Raw genomic sequence first — 21651 nt, forward strand, 5'->3', positions numbered from 1 at the left:
CATGTTTTAAAGATATTCCAAATTTAATTTCTTTTCCTAAATAGATAATCTTGCTTGACAGAGACACTGTATTAGTTCAAACTAAGTGACAGTAAATGGTGAATGAACACGTATAGTAGCATGTGTTTCAGCATTGGACAAAAATTACATATTAGTAGGATCAGCTACTGTTAGGGATTTTGGTCTTGGTGAATTTGTTGATGCTAAAAATATCTATAAAATATCAAGAGTCTTATCCTTAATTTTCTTCCCAGTTAGCTATTATTGCCATGTGGTGCAGCCAGCATTTCAAATCATCTTGTGAAGCTTCAAATTGACACAACTGCTTTGACATCTGATCCTAGTTGTATTCTTCCTTTTCCTCCTTCAGGGATGCTGGTGGTGATCGTCCTGCTTCTTATAGCCATTATAGTGGTTGCTGTGTGGCCCGTGTAGGTGAGGAGGACAGCTGTGATCATGGACCCATGCTTGACATCTATCACGGTGACCGACTGATGCAGAACACCAGTTGAAAGCCTTTGCGTACACATTGCACACATGTACAGACACACACTTCTGTCTCTGATCCGATTTTATTTTCTTATTTATGCTCTTTATGTTGGTTACTGCTGACTGCGCAACAAAAGCAATGTGAAATGAATACTGTAACAGCTGTTAGATCTGTACATAATTGTCTTTTGGCCAAAAGGCAGGCCAGGCAACAGAACATTTTGCTTTCTGTTCTCTTTAATGGTTGTTCACGTCTGGTCCATTACCCAACAATTCATGAAACAGTTAAGTATTTATAGTATAGTAAGAATTTTGAAAGGTATTTTTAGCCTTGACTGGGATGAAAATTAACTAACACTTGGACCTCTTACAGGTAACAGGAGCTTTTTCTCCCATAAGTCAGTCTGTGGTTGAGGCTGATGATTACACTGGTTAGCGTTATTCCACAAGCTTTGCAATATTCACACTCACTTATATTTACCCATGCATTACTGTAGCAGTTGTTATGATTTTTTTTAGGGTTTTACAGTGTTTATACAAAAACGTCTCTTCCAAAACAAACAGCTCTGCTGTGTTACTAACATGGGTATTTTCCTCCCTTGTAAATCAATTCAGCTTGTAATTTCTAATAAATGACATTTACAGTTAACAGGCCCTGGACTCCTGTCTGTCTGCATTCATGCCTTGGGCCTTCACTGTGGAGGTTTACAGAGTCATGTAATGTGATATTTACTTGATGTCTAGTTGGTATTTCAATATTTCCATTATGAACTTTACGTAATTTTTTTTTTGTCTATTGCACTTATAAGGTTAAGAAGTGGCAACCAGGGCAGAACACTGACTAATATCCAGGTTTAGATTACTTAATAATTAGGTTACAGCTATTTTAATAACAGAATAAATAAAAAAAATATAATTTTAAGGAACGGAGGCAAATGATTTTTCAATGTAACAAGAGTTTATTTCAACTGAAAATCTGAATTTAGTTCTACCAGGTTGGCATGTTCAGTAGTTATTATTTCCTTCTTTAATGGCAATGATCTAAACAATCACAAGTAAAAAAAAAAAAGAAAAAGAAAAAAAAGTTGATAAAGACAATAAAATCCACAATGTCTTGTGTCATTAAATATATTCATATATAATAACCATAATATATTAGTACGCATTGTAAAACGACATTGCAAAAAGTCTTTGCAATGGTGACAACTAAACAACATTTACAATTCATAGTATGAACACACAGCAATGCTTTGACAGGTATGTGTGGAGCGTTTCGTGAGGAATCTTGTCAAACAATTACTCAGGAGACAGATGTAAAATTTACAGCATGAGGCTTCAGAGACCAGAGAGGTGTGAATACAGATTACATTGTGCCAAACAGAAAAGCATTGCATCTAACGTCATGATGTTGGAAAGTGTGTGTCATCATCCTCAGCCTTGGGGAAAATCACCAGCATGTAGCATCATGGTTGAAGTGAAATTATTAGTGAAATTAGTCATTTGATTGGTTTTACAGTAAAAAAAAAAAAAAAAAAAGGGCAAACTACCTCACTGCCAAAGTGTAAATACTGAGAAGTTCATCTGCAATTATGTCATCTGTAAGTTATATAGACCACGCGACTTTAATTTCTCAGGGTTTATAAAGCCTTTCCTATTCATCATCATTGAGGAAGCATTTCAGTCCATTCAGAAAATTCCTGGACAAATTTGTTGGTGAATCAGATAGCGGAGTCACACTATTATAATTTAAGACAAAGGAAGTCTATTAGATTAGAAGCATGTGTCTTTAAATCGTCTTCAAGCACTTTTCACGTTAACTTGTGCTGTGGAACAGTTAAATGGATACTATAGGAGAGGTGATCTTGTAATGCAAGAAATACCAGCAGCATCAAAAATGATGATTAGTTTGTTTTGGAAACCCACTTCATGGTGCATCAGTTACACTGTGGGCTTTCTTTAATAATCCTGAGCAGTGTTGTTTGTTTTTTTTTTTTTTCAACCAGGCATTCCTCAGAGAAATCCAAACTGAACTGGATACAAAAAAAAATAGCAATGTAATTTGAATCAAGCAGCATCAAGTGATTCGCAATTCACCTCATTTCTCCCTGTGCAAGTGTAGAAGTGAAGAGAATCAAGGTGACAGGTCAATGGGAGACTGCAGCATCTGATTGGTTGCACAGTGGTCCTCTAGCGAATGTACATCCATTGTGTTTGCAAGAGAACGTGTGGACTGGAAAGGTAGTTGTGTACAATCTAGATGAATACAAGCCAGTGTGTGGTGGATGTAATAAAAAATAAATGAAAAAAAAAAAAAAAAAACTTGAATGTTTGCAAATAATTGTTGAGCAAGATGCAAATTTTCCTGTTTAACATTACGGTTAGTTTCTGCACAATATAAGGAGGTAAGGAAATTCTTTTATTATGGACTTGTTGCCTCCTATGATCTGGATTGTTTCAGTTCGAGTGAAAATGTACTTTCTCAGATTTTGCAGCCATTCACATTGTTGAACATTTTTCTTTCTTTGGCTGAATAGAGATTGTTATGGTATGAAGGAGGAATACATTTAGAAAGACACAAATCATACAAACATCGCCATTGTTGCACTACCTGCAGCTGTAGCACAGCACATTCATCTGTACCTTTGTAATGATGCACCCCTGTTACACAATTATGTACCTGGTGGAACCCTCGCAGCTCTAATCACTTAATTTGTAATGAAATGTTATTGAGATTGATGAAAACTAAATAAAAATGTACATATTATTTGTAACCCAGAAACGGACAAGCAGTAGAAGATGGATGGATATTATTTTGTAGCCACTTAATTAAATCCATTAATTTATTATTTATCTCTATTAAATCCCCCCACGAACAGCTCATGACTTTATTTAGGTATTTTGAGATATTTTGTGATGTATTTTTGATTAGTATTTTTGTAACAGTAAATATGACTGACTCCCTTTTAAGTCAGTCGATAATGAAAGGAAACAGTTAATGTAAGGATGGAAAGTAAAAGCTGATTTAAAATGCATTTGCTCCTCCCCCCAAAATGTCATTTTAAAATTAGTATCATCAGCAGCACCAACATTATAGTCACAAATTATAAATCTTCACATGCAAGTTTGTGCAGATACTGAAGCACCAAAATGAGCATCTAAAGGAGGCAAAATGGGCAGTAAAAATATGCTCAACATAAGTCAGTTCAAACTTTAGTCAATACTGTTTCTATTGTTACCTGCATATTCAAAATGTTTAAGTCCTTAGAGTTAAAAGGGCAACAGATTTGCTTTTTGTTATGTGTCAGAAGAACATAACATAAGGGGATCAAATTGAGAGCTAAAAGAAGGTTCAGGGTGGATTTAAAAAAAAAAAAAAAAAAGTTGTCTTTATGGCACAGGTCTGAGAAAATATTCCCACCTCTATTAGCTCAGTGAAGACTTCTGATGAAACAAGCTTGCTTCCCAGCGAAGAATACAACAAGAAAACCATGCAGAGGCAGAAATTGCAGTGGTTATTATAAGTGGGCTTTTTCTGTCATCTTTGCACCAGTAGAACATGTCCATAAAATTAAAACATAAAATATAATGATTTCATACTGAGATAACAAAAACAAACACAAATAACTTTATGTACTGGTAATAGGTGCAAATTCGGCATATCCACATGAAACAAAGTAAAATAAATCATAAAACCAAATCTGCAAGGTGAGCTCCTTCAACAAAAGTTCACTAGAAAAGACAAATGATCCTAAATAATTATCTTCATGCTTCTACACAAAAAAGCAGCACCATACAGTCTCTTCTCTGTCCGTGGTCCTCAGTCCATCCCTCTTTCATTGTTTTTTTTTTTTTTTTTTTTTTAATTCCCCAAATCACCCGCTCAGATTTCCTTTTTTGAATTTCTCTTCCTTTCCAGCATGCACTTGGATATTTTCCCGCCTATGGCTTCTTGCACTTGCCTTTCTTCTCCCGCTGCTGGAACTTCCTGAGCCTGCGCGCCCACGTGTCCCTCCACTGGATAACCAGGCTGCCTTTGTCTGCCACCACCCCGCTCTGGCTGGGGGAGTCCTCGTCGTTGCCCAGCAGCAGGTACTTCTTCCCGGGCTTGATCTTGGGACACTTACAGGCCACGTCTTTGGCGCGGACCCACAGGAACTGGTCCCCGCGGCGGATGCGGCTCTCACCCTGCTTGTAGACGGAGATGATGTTGACGGTGAACTTCCACCATTCGCCAGATTTTTCTGCCTTCAAGATGTGCACCTGGACAGCTGCGGAGGGAGAACACACAAAAATCACCTTTCTGTGTCATTCCTATCCCGGACATACCATCTGTCACATCTCGGCTGTAAACACAAAGCGTTCAACAATATGGGTGCCGTTGCTTCTCATTCTTTCCGTGTCTTACCACTGACTAACACACACTTGGCCTTATGAGAGAAGTTTTCCTCATAACAGTTTCTACTCCACTGAAATTTCTGTCATTGGATATTTATTGAGGTGATTAAAGAAAACACAGTTGGCCAACTAACTGCCGCTCTCCTGCCTGAAATTATGCATCTATTTTTATTCTTTTAATGACAAGCTGGTTTCTGCTTCAATTTGCTGCATCAGCTTGTCGTTGAGGAGTAACCACCAGTTAGAGTTCATTGTCACAGTAGAAGGAAAGGAGCTGTCTCTTTTTCCTTTCTCGCACTCTGGGTCCTTGTTTTTTTTTTTTTTTTTTTTTTTTTTTTTTCCAAGATGTGGCCATTATACAAACATTAGCACATCATCATCAAAGAGTTTGCAACTAAAATCACATAAAGCAGTGTGTGGAGACCTTCCAGGGTGTTATTGTACTTCAGTGACTTATCTCATAAACAAGATGGCTATTCATCTCATACTCGCCAAACATTAGGCGCCATTATTAAGAAGAGACTTTAGGGGCTGAGGGCTTGATGAGGGTGTCAGTACTGCCTCAATCATTATCATTCGTTTCTTTTTTTTGTTCTGTTTTGTTTTTTTAAGAATAATCTTAAATTCAGCTGTTGGTAATGACAAATCAACACAGCATAAAAAATACCAAGGAATGAATAGAGAAGTTAAAGAAGTGCTGAGATCACAGACAAAAACGTAGCATCGATAAAATGGGTACCCACATCCTTTATGTCCTTTATGTATAAAATGATGTCTTGAGTCCATAAATTCCACTATTCATTCCACCTTCATGTGGAATGAATAGTTTCTAACCTCAGTGGAAAAGACTGGTCTATGGTCCAGCTATGATATACAGCTGCACATGTCCATTATTACTGACAGAGCAGTTTGATTTGTAATGTGATTAGAAGGCAGGACGGTGCTATTAGAGACGTTAGCTGGAAAGACACTCAGTGATATCACATGATGAATGAACTGGTACCGTCCTCAGAGAGAGAGAGAAAGAGAGGAAAAGAAAGAGTAAAGAGAAGGAGGACAGAGAGGGCTGCCTCTCATGACTCCTACCCCAACTATCAATATGTATTATATTGACCAGATCTCTATTAAGCTCCATTAAAGTTCTCCTGTGCGGCTGGTGCAGCGTATGAAATGAAGCACCTTGTTCCAGGGTCAGTGGTTTTCACCTTCAGTATTGAGCTGATGGAGCTGAACATCGTGGCAGAATTTAGAGTGCATCCTATATTCACAGAAGGTTTTGAACTGTACATCTTGGATCACTTCCTTCTGTGTCACATTTAATGAATGGTGACGATCGAAAATTGCTTCTGAAGTTAAGTATTTCATTTCTTGGCAAGCATGTAGTATAATAACCTCCTGAGTTGGAAAACTGATTCAACTGCTGCTTAGGTATTCGATATTTTGGGGTAATTCACTGATCTGCTTTAATGCTGGACTGTGAGCTAAGTTTAGCAAAAAGGGAAACCACTTGTCTGGCCATTTCCAAACTAAAAAATTCTGCCACATTTCTTTGATCTGCACAAAGAGAAGAAGAAAGATGAACACGTAAAAACAATAAATTAAGGAGGACGTCATCGCTGGGTGCAATAAGTTCCTGGAGTTTAGCAGCCATCTGGCCGACTCCATGCAATCGCTGCCCAACAAATACTCCATAAATTCACAGCATTGGCCTTTTGTGTGCCATCATATGTTCTGACCTACTTGTGACCTTTGCACCATGTGCCGTCCTCTTTTGTTTTTTGGACGACAATCACTGGGTAGTGTGGATGCTAAAATGTTATCGTTGCCTTTTTTTTTCTGAGATCCTGTGATTCTTAATGTGCGTCTGTATATCAACTGCTGAAGCCTGTCCCGTAGTTTCCCAGGGCAGCATTGAGCCCATATCCCCTGCTGATCTTTTCAAAACACTCCAAAGCTATGGCCCTCTGCAGTTCCGCTGCAGATTTACATTGCCTTTGACTTTTCTATCAGCCTTGCTAAGCTCACGTGTGGTAAACACTGTACAGGCGCCTCGTTCTGCTCTGTTATGAATCAATCCATTATGAACAAATATGCTGCTGAAAACTATGGATAGATATGACAAGAAGCTTAGTGGCTCATGTACATAAGCAGCATAAAGCCCCCCTGGTGAAGGCAAGGCGAGGAGAAAGTGGATTATACAGTGGATGATGAAGCACTTAAAACTTAATGGCAGACAGATGGATTAAATGTTCTCAGAATAAAAAATATACTAACTATATGGTATGTAAGTAACAAAACATATTTTATGAGCAGTGCTAATCATCCCTTGCTCTGCTGTGAATTAATTCAATTTGCAATCATTGTTGTTAATGGTTAAGAGAAGAAACGTTCCCTTTTTTTTCTCCTTAAATCCAGACTGATGTTCTGACTCAAGTTTTCAGTTTTCTCCGGTCACTCTCTGAAACACTTTGTCTCATCTTTGCCATTTATATAAAAATATACTGCACCTACACTCAAACACACTGGTCCATTTGTTTTTTTTGCTTGGTATTATCTCAAACATCAGTACCAGCAGATTCCCTACCAGCACACACAAACAAACACGGGCACTCACACACATTTCATATCCGTTATAGGACACATGAGGGTACTCAGTAACACGGTGAGTGATTTTTTTTTTTTTTTTTTCCTACAGCAGGAAATCCTGATACCTTCACACATCTCCACCCTTGAATGGATGTTGCCAGCTGTTATCAGTCCAATGTTACGTAGCTGCTGACATAAATGCAGAAAACATGAATCTGAGAGGTTAACATCATCTACTTGCTTGCAAAATTAAAATGAAAACTGCAATGTAGCCGACGCTTACATTCATGCTTAAACGGCTGCATATTTCAGAGACAAGGCTCTTCTCACGAAATCAGCAGCAAAGTTGGCATTGGTGGAAGAAGAGGTGTCTATAAGATGACCCCATAACTCCTCCAAATCCCTGTGGAACAAAGCCCGGGCAGCGTCTGTCAAGCTCCAGGACGCCACTGCTTGGTTGACCAGTTCAGCAGCCTGACTTCAATCAGAGGAGGGGACCGACAGAGGGGAAGAGAGGGGAGAGGTCATACGTCTTATCCACACCTTGAATGGCATGGCGGACGGACCCACAGGAATGCAGCGAGAAATGCATCAGTTGCGGGGGCAGTGGGCTGCCTTAATGAGGATCTCTCAGAGTACCCACTGTCCATCACACTGCCTTTGCTTTATCTGCCTTTAAATGCCAGCTCAGAGGTAACCCTTCCTACAAACACACACACGTCAGCCTAATTCTTTATCCTGTCCTTTCTCCTCTTCTGTTTGTCTGCCTCTCTCTTCCTCTTCAAGATTTGCTGTCTTTTGTTTGATCCTTTGTCTCTATGTGTTCAGAAAGCTGGAGTAAGCCATCAGTAAGATGCCTCCCCTGTAAACTATAGCAGCTCCCCAGCAACATGGGGTGGGGGGGGGGGCAGGAGTCAATACATCGGAAATGATCAAAGGGAGAAAATGCTGCAGTCGTTCCAGTGCTCCTGAAATTGGATCTTCCTTCGGTGTGCATGTTGTCCTCCAGAAATGACCATTGGGCTTTAATTGGGCCGCGTGTTGTCAGTAAACTCACCATAATCTTTCTTGCAGTACTTTTTCATGTTGATTTTCAGTTTCCCTTTTGATGCCTTGCAATAAGAGTCACAGTCTGCAAAAGGAAGAATAGCAGGAAACACAGTCAGCAAGGTAGAGCGAAAACACACAATGGAAGATTTAGTCAATTTAATATTTTAGCATTTGTGAGAAAAATCTGAGCATTGCAAAACAACAGACTTGTGTAATTTCAGTTACAACGCTATAACGTTAATGACTAATTAGTGTGTATTTATTTCAATAAAAATCCTGCAAATTTGGTTAAGTAATTTTTGAAGTCATGAGTGATTTTTTTTTTTTTTAAACAAGCTAAAAATGTTTCACCATTTATAACAAAAAAGAAAAGAGTAAACAGACCATTTAAATAAAATATTCATTCTTTTTAAATTTTATGGTTTTCTTTCTCTCTGTAAATAGTGAAAATAATTGATCCTTAATCATAATAGTTTTTGGCATGCAAAAGCACTGAAAATTTCTCTTTCAAAAACAATTCACCAGGCACATACCTAGTATTTCATAATTTTTAAATACTTTATATACTTTAAAATCTAAAGCTGGTTTTTTAACATTACTATAGATAACCTGTGAGTGAATAAAAAAAATATCCTGTGTAATTTCCAACAATTTTAGGGCCAACATTTTATATTTAGCTTTAAAAAATTTTCTAGTTGTGAAATTTAAAACTTTAGATTTTCTATTTCTAAAATTGTGCAACAGGATTTTCGTCCATTGCAAAGCAGCTTTTGCTTTAGGAAAGAAGATCTCCATGCTGAATCCTGTCAGTAACAATACTGATGGTAGCACTTCCTTAAATAACTTTTCTGTCTGATTGGTTGACATGCAGCTGTCTGGTTTGACTGTGTTGTCTAATGGGACCATTAGGGGTTGTGGTAGTGGCACTTTACCCTTAATAATGTCTAAAACCTTTACAACCGTGTATGACGGTGAGGACATCTGAATGGAGCTGATGATACCAGCAGCTGTTGGGGAGAAGTACAAATGACCACTGCCATCTACGCATCCATTCCTTGTCCGACTGTGGGAATGGGGCCGGTTCGGACCACCCTCCACCCACATCGACCCCCACCTCCCTCCAAATCTCACCTCACTTGTCACCTCAGCCCCGACCTCCCAAAAAAAACTAACCCCAGGATCACTTCAAGCCCCTAAGGAGAGCCATGTCAAGCTTTTGCGTTTATTGCAGTGAGGCCGAGGGGGGTGCTGGCAGCTATGTGAAGGAGTAGAAGGTGGGGGGTGTGAGGCAGGTCAATGCCGCACAAAAGGAGGTCAGGAAGGGAAAATTAGCCATCCATGAAGCGTTAGGAAGAGGACCTTTCTAGGGGAGGGAGGGGGGTCATGTCCACTCTAGACATGGTGAACAAATAAATACCTCATGCAGGGAGAACGGTCAGCCAAGCTATAGATCTACACACTTGTTGCTGATTTCAACTTTATTTGTCTTCTCAAAAACTGTACACGCACATGCACACACACACACACACACATACATATATATATATATATATAGAGAGAGAGAGATGGATAGATATTTAAATTGAATAAGTGCCATCTTTCTTAGTATTAGCACTTTAGAAGTACTATTTCAAAGGGGGCTGCACGTACATGCATTACAGAATAAACTTAGTCCATAATAATGTGCGCCTGCCATCCCTTTTACCACAGACTGCCATAAGGTGGTGAAGGCAACAGTAGATCCCACCCTCCACTTTGCTGGCCCACGCAAAGAGTGCATAACTTCAGTGATTACTCCATGCTGTGCTGTCACATTGCCAGCCACTTAGAGTGAGGGCCAGAATACTGTGGGGTGAGGCCATACCATCAAAAAAAAAGGTTATTTTCCCAGTTTTCTAGCCTTCTCCCAGATGGTATAAATTAGATGCAATTTATTGATTTAGTTGAGACTAGTTGTAATGAGTATAGTAAAAGACAAGCGGGTAGGAAGGAGGTAGGCAGAGATGGATGGACAGCGAGTAGTAGTGGATGAGAGTGATGGGGCGGTAGAAGAAAGAGCGGAGCTTTCAGGCAGCCTGAATATGAACAAACTGCATTGTTGTGACCAGGTCCTTGCTTCATGCCTTTACTCCCCTTTATACTCTGCTTGAATGAGGTTGCCTGGGGAACACCACAACAGGGAAAAATGCATCCAAAAAAAGGGAAGAAGGCGGGAGAATGGATACTGGTGGAGAGGTTGACCAAAAAGAAAAAAAAAAAGTGGACAGGAGTGGAGATTATAAGGGGGGTGGGAAGAAGAAGAAGAAGAGGAGGAGGAGGAGGAGCCGGATTTTAGTAGAACCCAAGATCAGCTACAAAAAAAAAAAAAAAAAGAAAGAAAGAAAACCAAGGTCCCGCAAGCTGTTTAGCAGGCCTCTGAACTGAAGCTGATGGTGGTAAATAGAGAGAGTAACAAAAATAGGCAAAGTAAATGAGGAGTCTATATGAGCTGCACCTGATTACCATGTAAATGATGGAGCGGGGAGTCGTGGAAAGGAAACTTTGTTTTCTCATAACCCCCCTTGATGCCATCATGATACTTCCCCTTAATAGCCTTTCGTTCCCCATTAGTGTACCCCCGAGACACAGCTCTGGGCCCCGCTGAGAACACCCCGAGACCCCCATTTAGAGCTCGGCAGTCCCCTACCGTGAGGACAAATGTTCCCTTTGTGTGTGCGTTACAAGCAGGGGAAGTGGGAGCAGTTCTGTGGCGCTGTGCTAAAATGTGCTCTGGGTGTTCTGAGTACATGTAGCTACTACAGCGCTTTGTTTCCTGCCTTTCAGAGCATTGAGAAGTGCGTAACTGAGAGGTGGACCTTTGCCCCTTCCATCCTGCTGTACAGCCCTTTGAGCTCATCGTATTCATTCTGGACGCCTCGCACTGAGACTTACTGTACAAGTCTGCTGTGTCCAAATCCGAAGCAGGGCCAGGTCAAATTTACGCCGGTGTGTGAAGTATACAGAGAAGTGCATGCTGGTCTCCTGAGCACAGACATCCTTTAGGGTGCATGTGTATTAATGATGCACTTAAATTAAAAATCTCTCAATCTCTACTGTTCAATGAACCACCACTGTATCACTCAACCAAAAGACGATTTCTGCCAGGCACATCAAGCCAACACTAGTCCGGTTCAATTCTCACCACATATTTCAAGGCTCCTGCTTCCTTGTGACCCATTCAGACTGACTTTAACGCAGCCCTCTCACTTATTTCATTTTGCAATAATGAAGTGGACTTAAATTCAATTGGGTGACAAACCTTGTCATAACGTGATGCCATACAGTGAAGCCATGTAGTGGCAAGTCAGATACTCAAAATGGATTCCTTGAGGATTACTTTGTCATCTTTCCATTGTTAGCTTTGCAACTATTGTGACAAAAGATAAGCGTCACCACTGGGATAGGTTTACAAGGAAATCTTGTGTCAGTATTTTAAACTACCGGTCGGTGTTTTAGTGTCCAATAAGACTGTAAAAACAGACTACCAAGCCAACTTCCTCTATCATATTTCATTGTTTCACTGGTACTAAGACTAGACCCCCAACAGCACAAACTCTTGCAATTTTTTTTCAACGCAGAGTTTCTTTTTGGGCGGGGTCTAGATGCCTGTTTAGAGCCTGTGGTGCTCCTTGTAGGACAGACAGTTAATACTAGATTCAGGGATAAATTTCAGCAGTCTGATCAGATGACAGAAAAAGAGCAACAGCCATCGCCAGACAGGAATGTCAACAAGGGAGGAGCTTACCAAATCCTCTACAACTTATTTTTTTCTTACAATTCCTACTCTCTGATCCGGGTTAGGGAAAGATCTTGGTTATGGCCTTGAAGCTTCAACAAGGATGTGGATGTGGTGGGGTAACTACAACATTTGGATGATGAGCAGGGAAATATGAAAGCTACTGTCACTAAAAACGGGAAATACTAACAGGAATGCATGCTGTGCTACATGTCTGTCTGTCCTTCCCAGCTCACACAAACCGACTAACGTGTTCGCTTTCCAACGCAGCTGAATTCTACTGAGGACACGCAATTACAGTATGGCAGTGTGAACAAAATACGCAACTGACACATCAGCAGGAGCTCCAAGATTTAAAACAACTTCCGCCCGACAAACATATTTTAAGCAAGAACTTCGATGATTACAAAGATATATATTTTAAAATTCCTGTTCAGCAGCTTACAAGTTGGCTAGCAGATAAAATCAAATCCACCCTCAGCAATGAAATCTGATCGGTGGTCATCTCTCGGGTCAAAGCCAGCTGCTAACAGCAACGTATATCAGTTAGCTCTGGACACACTTTGGATGCATCTAGATATGACAGTGTGAAGACGGCCACAGAGGAAGGGCGGTGTGACAAGGAGGTGTAAATGATGGCCCGGGAGGAGGGCTTTCTCCTTCAACCACACTGATTGAGAAACAAATTGCACCAAATAAAGCATGTAATTAGATTATGGAGCCCAGTGTGCTGCCCTGCTCTGTTCTCTGCTCTGAGCTGGGCCGCTCTGCTCACACCAGAGTCCCGAGTTTGGATTCTGTCCACCAAAAGACAGAGAGAGGAGAAAAGAAAGAAAGTGAGCCACCCCCCACACCCCCACACCCAACTCCCTCTTTCATTGTATTGTCAGAGTAAAAGACGGTTTGTTTTTTGGCAGACAACAGCCAGTGAAGAGGTTGTTAGAGTTCTTGACCTGATTTGCGATTTTACTCTTGTGTCTTGTGCAACTGGGTCCAGTGAGATGAGTTGGCCTGCGTTACTGGAACTGATGACTTTCAGATAAATCAGTGGGGACTCCCAGTATCACCCAAAGCTTAGACACAGGCAGGGAAAAGCCCTGTGTGAGGTTTCATCTCAGTAAGACGCAAAAATTCACTGGATCACTTTCATAGTGACAATGAAAGTTTGATCATGACCGCTTTTATTTCTGACCCCACTCGCTGTGTCCTTTCGCATTAATTCTTCTCTCACTCCCTCACAAATTAAGAAATGTAATAAGATCCCATGCTGACATGACTGTGGTGGAGTCAGCAAGTAATGAACGGGGTGTGTAAAGTAAGAGTCATGTTCAAAAAATCCAAGGAGGGGTCCACCACAGATCGTGATCACTTCCAGCCTTAGACAGACACACACACACACACACACACGTATAACTGAATATTGTTACCCTTATGAGCCTCATCATCGTCACTACAATTCTCCCTCTCCTCATCATCATTAGTTACTTTCACATCCTGTGTATCCCGGCCAGCTCGGGCGGCCATCACAGGTCATCAGCGGTTAATCTCCTCCACATTTTGTTGCTGCGCAGACATCTCTGTCACGACCCATGGGAGTGGCGACACACACCATCCGTGACCTACCAGCACAATGTGTGTTTTGTCTGGGCCACACCATCGGAGGTATTCTCCATGCATTCCAGCCCTCCGTGTGGTCGAGAGGGGGAGAGAGCCCTGTTGCAGGAGACAAATTAATATCCACTCCATTTTCCCTCGCACCCTCCTTTCACTCCTTCTCGAAAAAGACCCCCCCCACCCCTGAGTGAGGCGCAACAAGACACCTGCCTCACAGCTGTCAGCCTCCAGTATCTCACACACACACACACACGCACGCGCGTGCGTGCATACTTTTGACTGAGCATGTATTTTCAGTTTTTCACCAATTTTTCCAACTTATCCTCATCCTCATTTCCCTCTCAAGCTTTTCTCCTTTCTTCAGCATCTTCATTCTCCATTTGCCATTTTTCCTCTTCACCTTTTACTTTGCAGTTGTTTTTTGTTTGTTTTTTTTTTATTTCCATCCACTTTCTCTTTCTATTTCCCCAGCTTTTCCTCCTCCCCTTTCTCTTCTGTAAGAATGCATCTAAAACAATTTCTTCCCCTTCCTGTTTTATAAAGGTGTCCATATAAAAGGTAACTATTAAAATATTTGGTTGGTTTTTTTTTGTTTGTTTTTTAATGTAGTTCCTCATTGCTACATTGCTTGGTCTATTTTCCATGACAGATTTTTAATTAAAAAGTTGTGTTACTCCTTCCCTTATTGCTGTACTACTACTACTACCATGCATATGAAGTATTAATGTCAATTCCTTTTATGTACTGATAGTATTGTGAGGAAATATTGTGGAACATAATAATATAGTCACCACATCTGTTTGCCATCACAGATCAGGTGATATCATCTCTGTTAGAGAACCAGGCATCTCTACGACCTTCTGTGGAGGCTTGGAGGGCATATTATGCATCCTCTGGGCCTCGAGCCAGGGTGGTCCAGCGGGACCCTCAGCTGCTCATGATTCTGACATGACCAACACAGGACGTCCATCAAGGTACTCCAGTTTACAGTCTGCTTGATTTCAAGCTCTCTGGGCTGAACTGACCCCTGCCTCTTATACATAATGAAAGGGGATCCGCAGTCTCTCAGCTGTTATTAGATTATCAGCAGTTTCATAGCCCAGTGAGTTACACAGTTTCTTTCGGGTTGTGTTTACTATGGTTCAATGACACAGTTTAATCAATTGGATTATAATAGAAAGATTTTTACAACGGGATGTAGCCACAGGCAAGTTATTTTATTATGTTATTTTCCATAACAGCACTGAAGTGAAGGGAGAGGCACGGCTATAGGCTTCATATAAAAAACCCCATAAATATCCCAAAATCATTTATCCAATTCATGCTGCTGAAAGCAACAAATGTGCTGTACAATTATTTATGATGATGAAATAATATGGGCCCCTTCCTCACTTGATTCTCCCATAGTTCTTCATTGAAGTGCGGAAAAAAATGCCCCTCTCTACAGGAGTGGACAGATTCCCGACAAGGGGGTTCAGAGAAACTCCAGATATTCTAGCTCAGCACCACCCACAGTGTTACGTGAAGACAAAGCGTGAAACACAGGGAGACAAAGGAGGTGGAGGAGAGCGAAAAGAGACTGGAAGAGAAAAGAGAGAAAAAAGGTGGAGGAGGGTTGAGGGATCAGCAATATCCTGACTGTGCTGTCAATTGAAGCTTGGGACCTCGGTGGGCCCAGCAACAGCTGCAGAAGCCACGCACTCGTACTCATGCGCATATAACTTGGGCCTCATGCAACTTGATGGGGGAGACCAGAGCAAACACATGACTTCAGTTTTTCCTCCACAAGGACAAAACTCCAAGTCTGCACAGGTATCAGGTTCAGTAACATAAAAGCATGATACAAGAGGCTTGTGTGAGCATCAGCCTCGTGCCGTTTATTGTCCATTTAACATCACTGGAGCCATTCTTTCAGTTGATTGTCATACAGATCTTATGTGATATCATGTACTACCCTGGTGACAGATTCTGTACAGGTGAGAAATATCCACAACATTCCTGCATCATTTCAAACAGGAATCATCTAATGAAAAAAAAACTCAATCCCTGCATACTACACAACTCTCATGTTACCACATTAGAAACTGTGAAAAGAGAGTTTTAAGAGTTGAAAATCACCAGCCCCATAACACTGTACACTTCACCAACACACCACTCTGCTGCAGTTAGACTGATTTATCGTGAAAGTTTGAGAGATTAAAGGAAGCTCATCCCCGGGTACAACTATTGGATTTAATATTCATGAACCCCTAATAAGGAGGGGGAAGGCAAGAGGGATCCAATTTATCCTGCAGTCTTTATTTTCTTTTTTTTTAACTTGTGGAAACATTTTGTGGCGAGGCCTGAAACTGTTGGAAAATGCCATAGCCAGTCTTACACTCCTAAAATATTCTCATCATTCTTCCTGAAAGGCCAAACAAATTTGTGTGGATGTGGAGCAGATTATGAATGTAACTTGTAAAAGCCTTAACTGTACTCACCTGATGGCTCCTCTGTGCTGCTGGACTGGGTTGTAGGAGGCACAACTGGAATCTCTTCTCCCAAAGAAAACAGACACAAAGGAATATTAGTTGCGTTATCATTTGCATCTTTTTGTGTGTGCATGTACGTTGGTACGGTATATGAATGTGCACATTTAATAAGGAGGTAACTGTTATGTCAGCTATGAGTTGCTTCGAATTCTCTCCGATTTCTCTTCAACAGACAAGCTTTCGCTTGATTTTCACAATTGTCTAACATTTCGGTGCTAATTTGCAACAATGTCATGACTTTGTGATTTGAAAAAGCATTTGTTTTATGAGAATTGGATTTTCAGTGTATCTGGTGCTGCTGGGCTGGACAAAGCTAAATTTGTTTTGAATGTGGGTAAATTAATGTAGCTCAGATTTCCAGTTTCAGGAAATATTATAAACAGTGTCTTGATCTAGATTTCTTCTCATTATACCTATATTTTCTTTCTGAGTATTTTTGATTTAAGGGGAACGTCCTGCCTTTCTCAAACCTGCTGGGTGCTGGATGTTTGATGGAGGCAGCCCACAGATTCAGTGGAGACCATTGCTGCACTCGTTTACTCATTGGCTCTGCAAAAACCAAAACCTGCAGTCCCAGACATATTTTGTGCTTTATGGAGTTTGTTTGGAATAAATGTTGTTAATCCCTTTCAACGGCTCTTTCTTTATCCTGCTGGAATTTCTCTGTCTGATCCTCCTCCCCTGAACCTTGCTGCAGTGGTGGCAGGTTGGACGTCCAAAGACTTGATTCTGTCAGGCCTTCTTCATATGGTGCTGAATTTACCAGTTGGTAGGAAGTTAACACTTAGAGAAACCATGCATGAAGTGCAGCCCTCTTATCTCCTAGGGGGCTGGATGGCAACAGAAGGTATAAAACACTCATTATGGATTTTTTGTTATTGTGGGCAGGAGGGAGAGAAGGGGCTCATCAAACAAGTCTTTAGAGAGGAGCAAAGGGGGGAGGGACAAGGACAAAAGGCAAAACCACAGAGATGTATCAAAGACACATGCAAAGAAAGAGGCTGACACACTGTGGGAAGAGGTGCACAACAGCGGTGGTTTCAGCTGTGCAAAGGTGAAGAGTTTGTACATGAGGAAAGAACGAAAGAATCAAGTCTTTTGATCGAGCACAATCTTATTTTCTCAGCGGGGATTTAGGAAACATAATTCTTACTTTATTAATATCAACATTTGCGTTTATTTGTGCAGCGTAAATCAGAATCTGTGTGATGTGCATGCCTGGTGTTGACTTGTGGTTATAATGAGGCCTTCTCCCATGACGAATTGGTCTATATAATGACAAGAAAAACAATCACTGCCAAAACAATGGTGCCTGGCGCCCAGAAGTCCCAGTGATCTTCCATCAGTGTTCAGCTGCCATGGATGCTAGTTTAAATAATGAGCCGGGGTCTTGTAATTGACTTGTGTGGATTTATGACTGACAGTGCAAGAAGGTATACATAAAATCAAATATCTATGATGATGTTCTATTAAAATGAAACTTGGCAAGCACCAAAACTGAATGTAACTGGGGGCTGTTACAGATTAAACTAGATTACGGAGCCATCATCACAGACAGACTTTCCACTCAACAGAGATCTCTATGTGTTTTATGCATTCAGCCTTGACTAAATGTTCCCAAGAATCAAATTTATCTGATAAATTGATGGCGTTCATGAATTTTTTGTGCCTCAGTCATGAATCCATGTAGAGATCTATGCTTAAAAGATTTTTATTTCTCGAATTTTACTACGACAGAAGGGGCCATTTAGAACATGTTGCTGGAAACAGAGGAGACAAGCAATGTCCATAAATGAATTTGAACTATCTTTAAATATGGGCCGTATGAAAGGCAATACTATGCTTTTTATGCCAAGGACACATGTTAGTTAGCAAATGGTCAGTGGATATTGAGAACTTTGATAAATCATGCCAAATCTGTCTACACATTTATCTACACAGTCTGGGGTCTTGGACATGCAGGTGTTGACTGTTTTGGGTTTTTATTTAGATTAATGGAGAGAAACAAGCTGGGAGAGCCGTGCTGCTGTAACCCCGAGGTTCAGTCTGATGCTGTGTTTATGTAGGACAGCACATTTACTGGTGAACCAAAAGTCTGACATGAAACACTTGTCTGAGGATGAGAGGATTTAAATTTATAGTAAACATCGTCCTGTGTTGTGTATAAGCCTGAATACATGTATCCGTGTGTCTTCATGTGGCGTGAGGTGACGCCCATTCATTTCAATGTATGCAATAGACCTGAGGTCGGGTCATTTTGTCCGACAGTGAGGCAGCTGCGGTAAAGACCGGTTCCACGTACTTATGCAGGGGGCAATGGGCGAGCGGCTCTGCTGGTAGCCTTTAGCACAGCGGTTGCACGTGATACCAGTCACGCCGTCTTTACAGGGACATTGTCCTGTGGTTTGGTTACAGGTTTTGCCAGCAGCACCCACGGGATGGCAATCACATGCTGTGAGGAAACAGAGGAAGAAAGAAAGGCACAGTGAGTGGTCTCTCTCACACACACACACACACGCACACACCACAGACACACACACGTGGGGAGATACAAACATATATTGTCTATAAAGAGTGCAGGTGGGTACACAGCAGCAACAGCAGCAGTGGTGGCAACAATAACAAGGTGGTGAGAGGCAGGTGGAGGCGTGCACAGACAGATAAAACCAAAATCGCGTTCAACACCAAACGCTCGTTTTTGCACCGAGTGTGCTGTGTTGACTGAAATGGTGACTCATCCTCGACATCCACAGACATTTCTTGACATTTCGGTGCTGCTTGCTAATTGGTTAATTAGCATTTAGCTATCACGTCTTCTGTAATTACCAGCTTCCAAACTCTAAGCATCAGCATAATCTTGAATCGCGAATGTGCCTGTATGTGTTTGTGTGCGTTTTTCCATGTAAGTGTGACTGTCGTTGTGGCCTTGTGTGTGTGCCAGTATTTGAGCACTGTGGGAGTGCAGCTGTGCAAGTGAGGTAAAGGGAAAGCATGCATGTTTACCAAATGATAAAATAATGGAGGATAATCCTAATTGCCTGTTTCTGATTAATGCCGAGCTTTGAACGTGAGCCCAAAACGTCTGTCACACTTCCTCCCAAACTTGGGGGGTCTATCGAACACATATGCTTCAGGAATGTAATCATTTTCCAATTGCCCCCCCCCGCCCCAATCCAAGCCTTGAAATTATTTCACAGCCAAACCCCTGTCAGGTTTGAGTTCAGTGTTGAATAATAGTTGTCTGAGAGTTGTTTCTTTTTGCCTGTTTCTGGTTAGAAATAGTAGTGACTCTGGCAAGAAGAAGGTGGTTGAGTTAATAATCTTCCACTAAAGTCTGTACAGTAAATCCTGAGAGTCTAATCCAGACCAGAGCAGCCTTGGTAATCCATCATCCTTTCTTCTTCTTCTTCTTTACTTGAAAACCCTACAAAGCCAAATATGCTGTTTGTCACCAAACACTCACCACCATATTCCTCATCCCGTAAATGTTATATATTCTGTTTATTTCCTATGGAAAGCCCTGGGGTCGGGTTGGCTCTGATTACTTGCTGCCCCTTGTGAAAGATTTTTTTTTTTTTTTTCTGCGTTGTGTCACTTGTCACTCTGAAAACCTTCAAAGGTGTAGCTGAATTATGGACGTTGAGGTTTGTAGTGGTATTTAGCGGTTTAGCCTGCTTTGTTTTCAACCACACAGACTGTTCAACCCACAGTGCAAAATGAAAACTTCAAAGCAATCTGTTCATTTTAGACTCTTGCATTGAAATTGATGTTGAAAATGAATAAATGCCTGAGTAATTTGTAATTAATACTTAGTTGTTGTTTTTTTTTTTTTTTACACATGATCACTACTGTGTGTTAGCTCATAGAATTATGATATAATGGGACTTTTGTGACAGATATTATGCAATCGTTTGTAGGACTTGTGTGTTGATATCGTTGTGAGAGACACAAGCTTTCCAGGAGATCCGTATTACAGGAAGCCTCAGGGAAAAGGCTGCTGTAAACTGGTAATGTAATATGGTTTGTCTTTACAATCGACCTTGGAAAAAAAAAAAAAAAAAAAGTTGTTACTTTGTGTATTTTGACAAGTGAAGTACTCGAAGACAACGCTAGCCTCCAGGTTCAGTCCATAATTTTGTACGGGCCTGTGAATTGCACCTCCTCCAGCCTCCCTATCACACACTTTTTCACTTTTATCTCTATTGCCTGCTTCCTGTGATTCAGCTTCTGTTGCTGCTCTTATCTCTCCTCAGTGTGTGTGTGTGTGTAATTGTTTGTACCGCCACTTGTCCTTTTCTTATCAGACTCAGAAAGCCTCCTTAAAAGTCTATGTACCTATTAGCACCTTTATCAGACCAATTTGTCACTGCCTTCACTGCTTAGTTGTGTCTAACTCAGTGGGAGGAACGGCACACACACACACACACACACACACACACACACACACACTTCTGCAATAGCGTGCAGGCTCAGGAAGCTTATTAAGCAGCGTGGAGGCCAGTCCAGCACGTCTTCAGGCCTGTAAATTTAGGCAGATGTCACAGGAGTCTGAGGTTCTGGAGGGTGGGGTGTATTTCTGCTGGAAGCTTTGAAAAAGTTCAGGTCATAATTTTAAGAGCATCTTCCTGTGAGCACCACTCAGACCCCGAAAGCTGCCGCTAAATCACAGTGCAGAGGGCGTGAGCTTTTCTGCGCCTGACTAACTGTCCACTTGGCTGACAAATTGGTTGACTCTTTTCCCTAATGACCCACCTGCTGGCAAAGAAGCTGGTCTACTGGGGGGGAGGGAGGGGGTGAGAGTTGTGGTGTGTGTGTCCACTTAACAGCTAAGTGGCTGTGTGCTCTCCTTCTTGGCTCCTACAGATGGCTCAGGGAGATATGCGGACGAGAGAACAAGGGGCCCTTTCCGACTCAACATGTTCCGCAAGGAAAGCTGACAGAGGTTTATGATAACAAGTGTAGATGTGAGAAATTATAGGAGCTTGTGGTCTTTTTTTCCCCCGACAACGCTGATCTGGATCTAAAGCATTAGTCCTGTATTACTGTCGTACCAGGGAAAGAACGGAAAATGCCCTTGGTTAATGGGAAGAGATGAAGGTGTTTTCAAAGCCAGTTGACTGCAATATAGCCTGAAATCTCATTTAGAAATCATGCCGATTGTCTTGTTTATCATGAAGCCTGCATTTGAAGCCCCCCCCTCAATTTGGTTTG

At 41.3% G+C, this 21651-nt stretch overlaps 2 protein-coding genes across 4 annotated transcripts in view; one reads left to right on the top strand and one right to left on the bottom strand.

The window, feature by feature from the left end:
* Positions 1-1558, top strand: part of stx8 (syntaxin 8) — a 33585-nt gene extending 32027 nt beyond the window's left edge. For both annotated transcript variants that reach the window (XM_029502734.1, XM_029502726.1), the window contains exon 8: positions 371-1558. In XM_029502734.1, coding sequence (XP_029358594.1) covers positions 371-435 — 65 coding nt within the window. In that variant the 3' untranslated portion in view covers positions 436-1558. The remainder of the gene's footprint in view (positions 1-370) is intronic.
* Positions 1559-4300: 2742 nt separating this feature from the next.
* ntn1a (netrin 1a) overlaps positions 4301-21651 on the bottom strand; it is a 51794-nt gene continuing 34443 nt past the window's right edge. Inside the window, exons 4-7 of one of the 2 annotated variants that reach the window (XM_029502714.1) lie at positions 18743-18892; positions 16390-16443; positions 8528-8602; positions 4301-4757 (exon numbers count right to left, since the gene is read on the bottom strand). In XM_029502714.1, coding sequence (XP_029358574.1) covers positions 4429-4757; positions 8528-8602; positions 16390-16443; positions 18743-18892 — 608 coding nt within the window. In that variant the 3' untranslated portion in view covers positions 4301-4428. Of the gene's footprint in view, positions 4758-8527; positions 8603-16389; positions 16447-18742; positions 18893-21651 lie in introns of both variants that reach the window. The other variant, XM_029502705.1, reaches the window with a different exon arrangement.

The sequence above is a fragment of the Echeneis naucrates genome, chromosome 1, assembly GCF_900963305.1.
Source record: "Echeneis naucrates chromosome 1, fEcheNa1.1, whole genome shotgun sequence".
NCBI classification, from domain to species: domain Eukaryota; kingdom Metazoa; phylum Chordata; class Actinopteri; order Carangiformes; family Echeneidae; genus Echeneis; species Echeneis naucrates.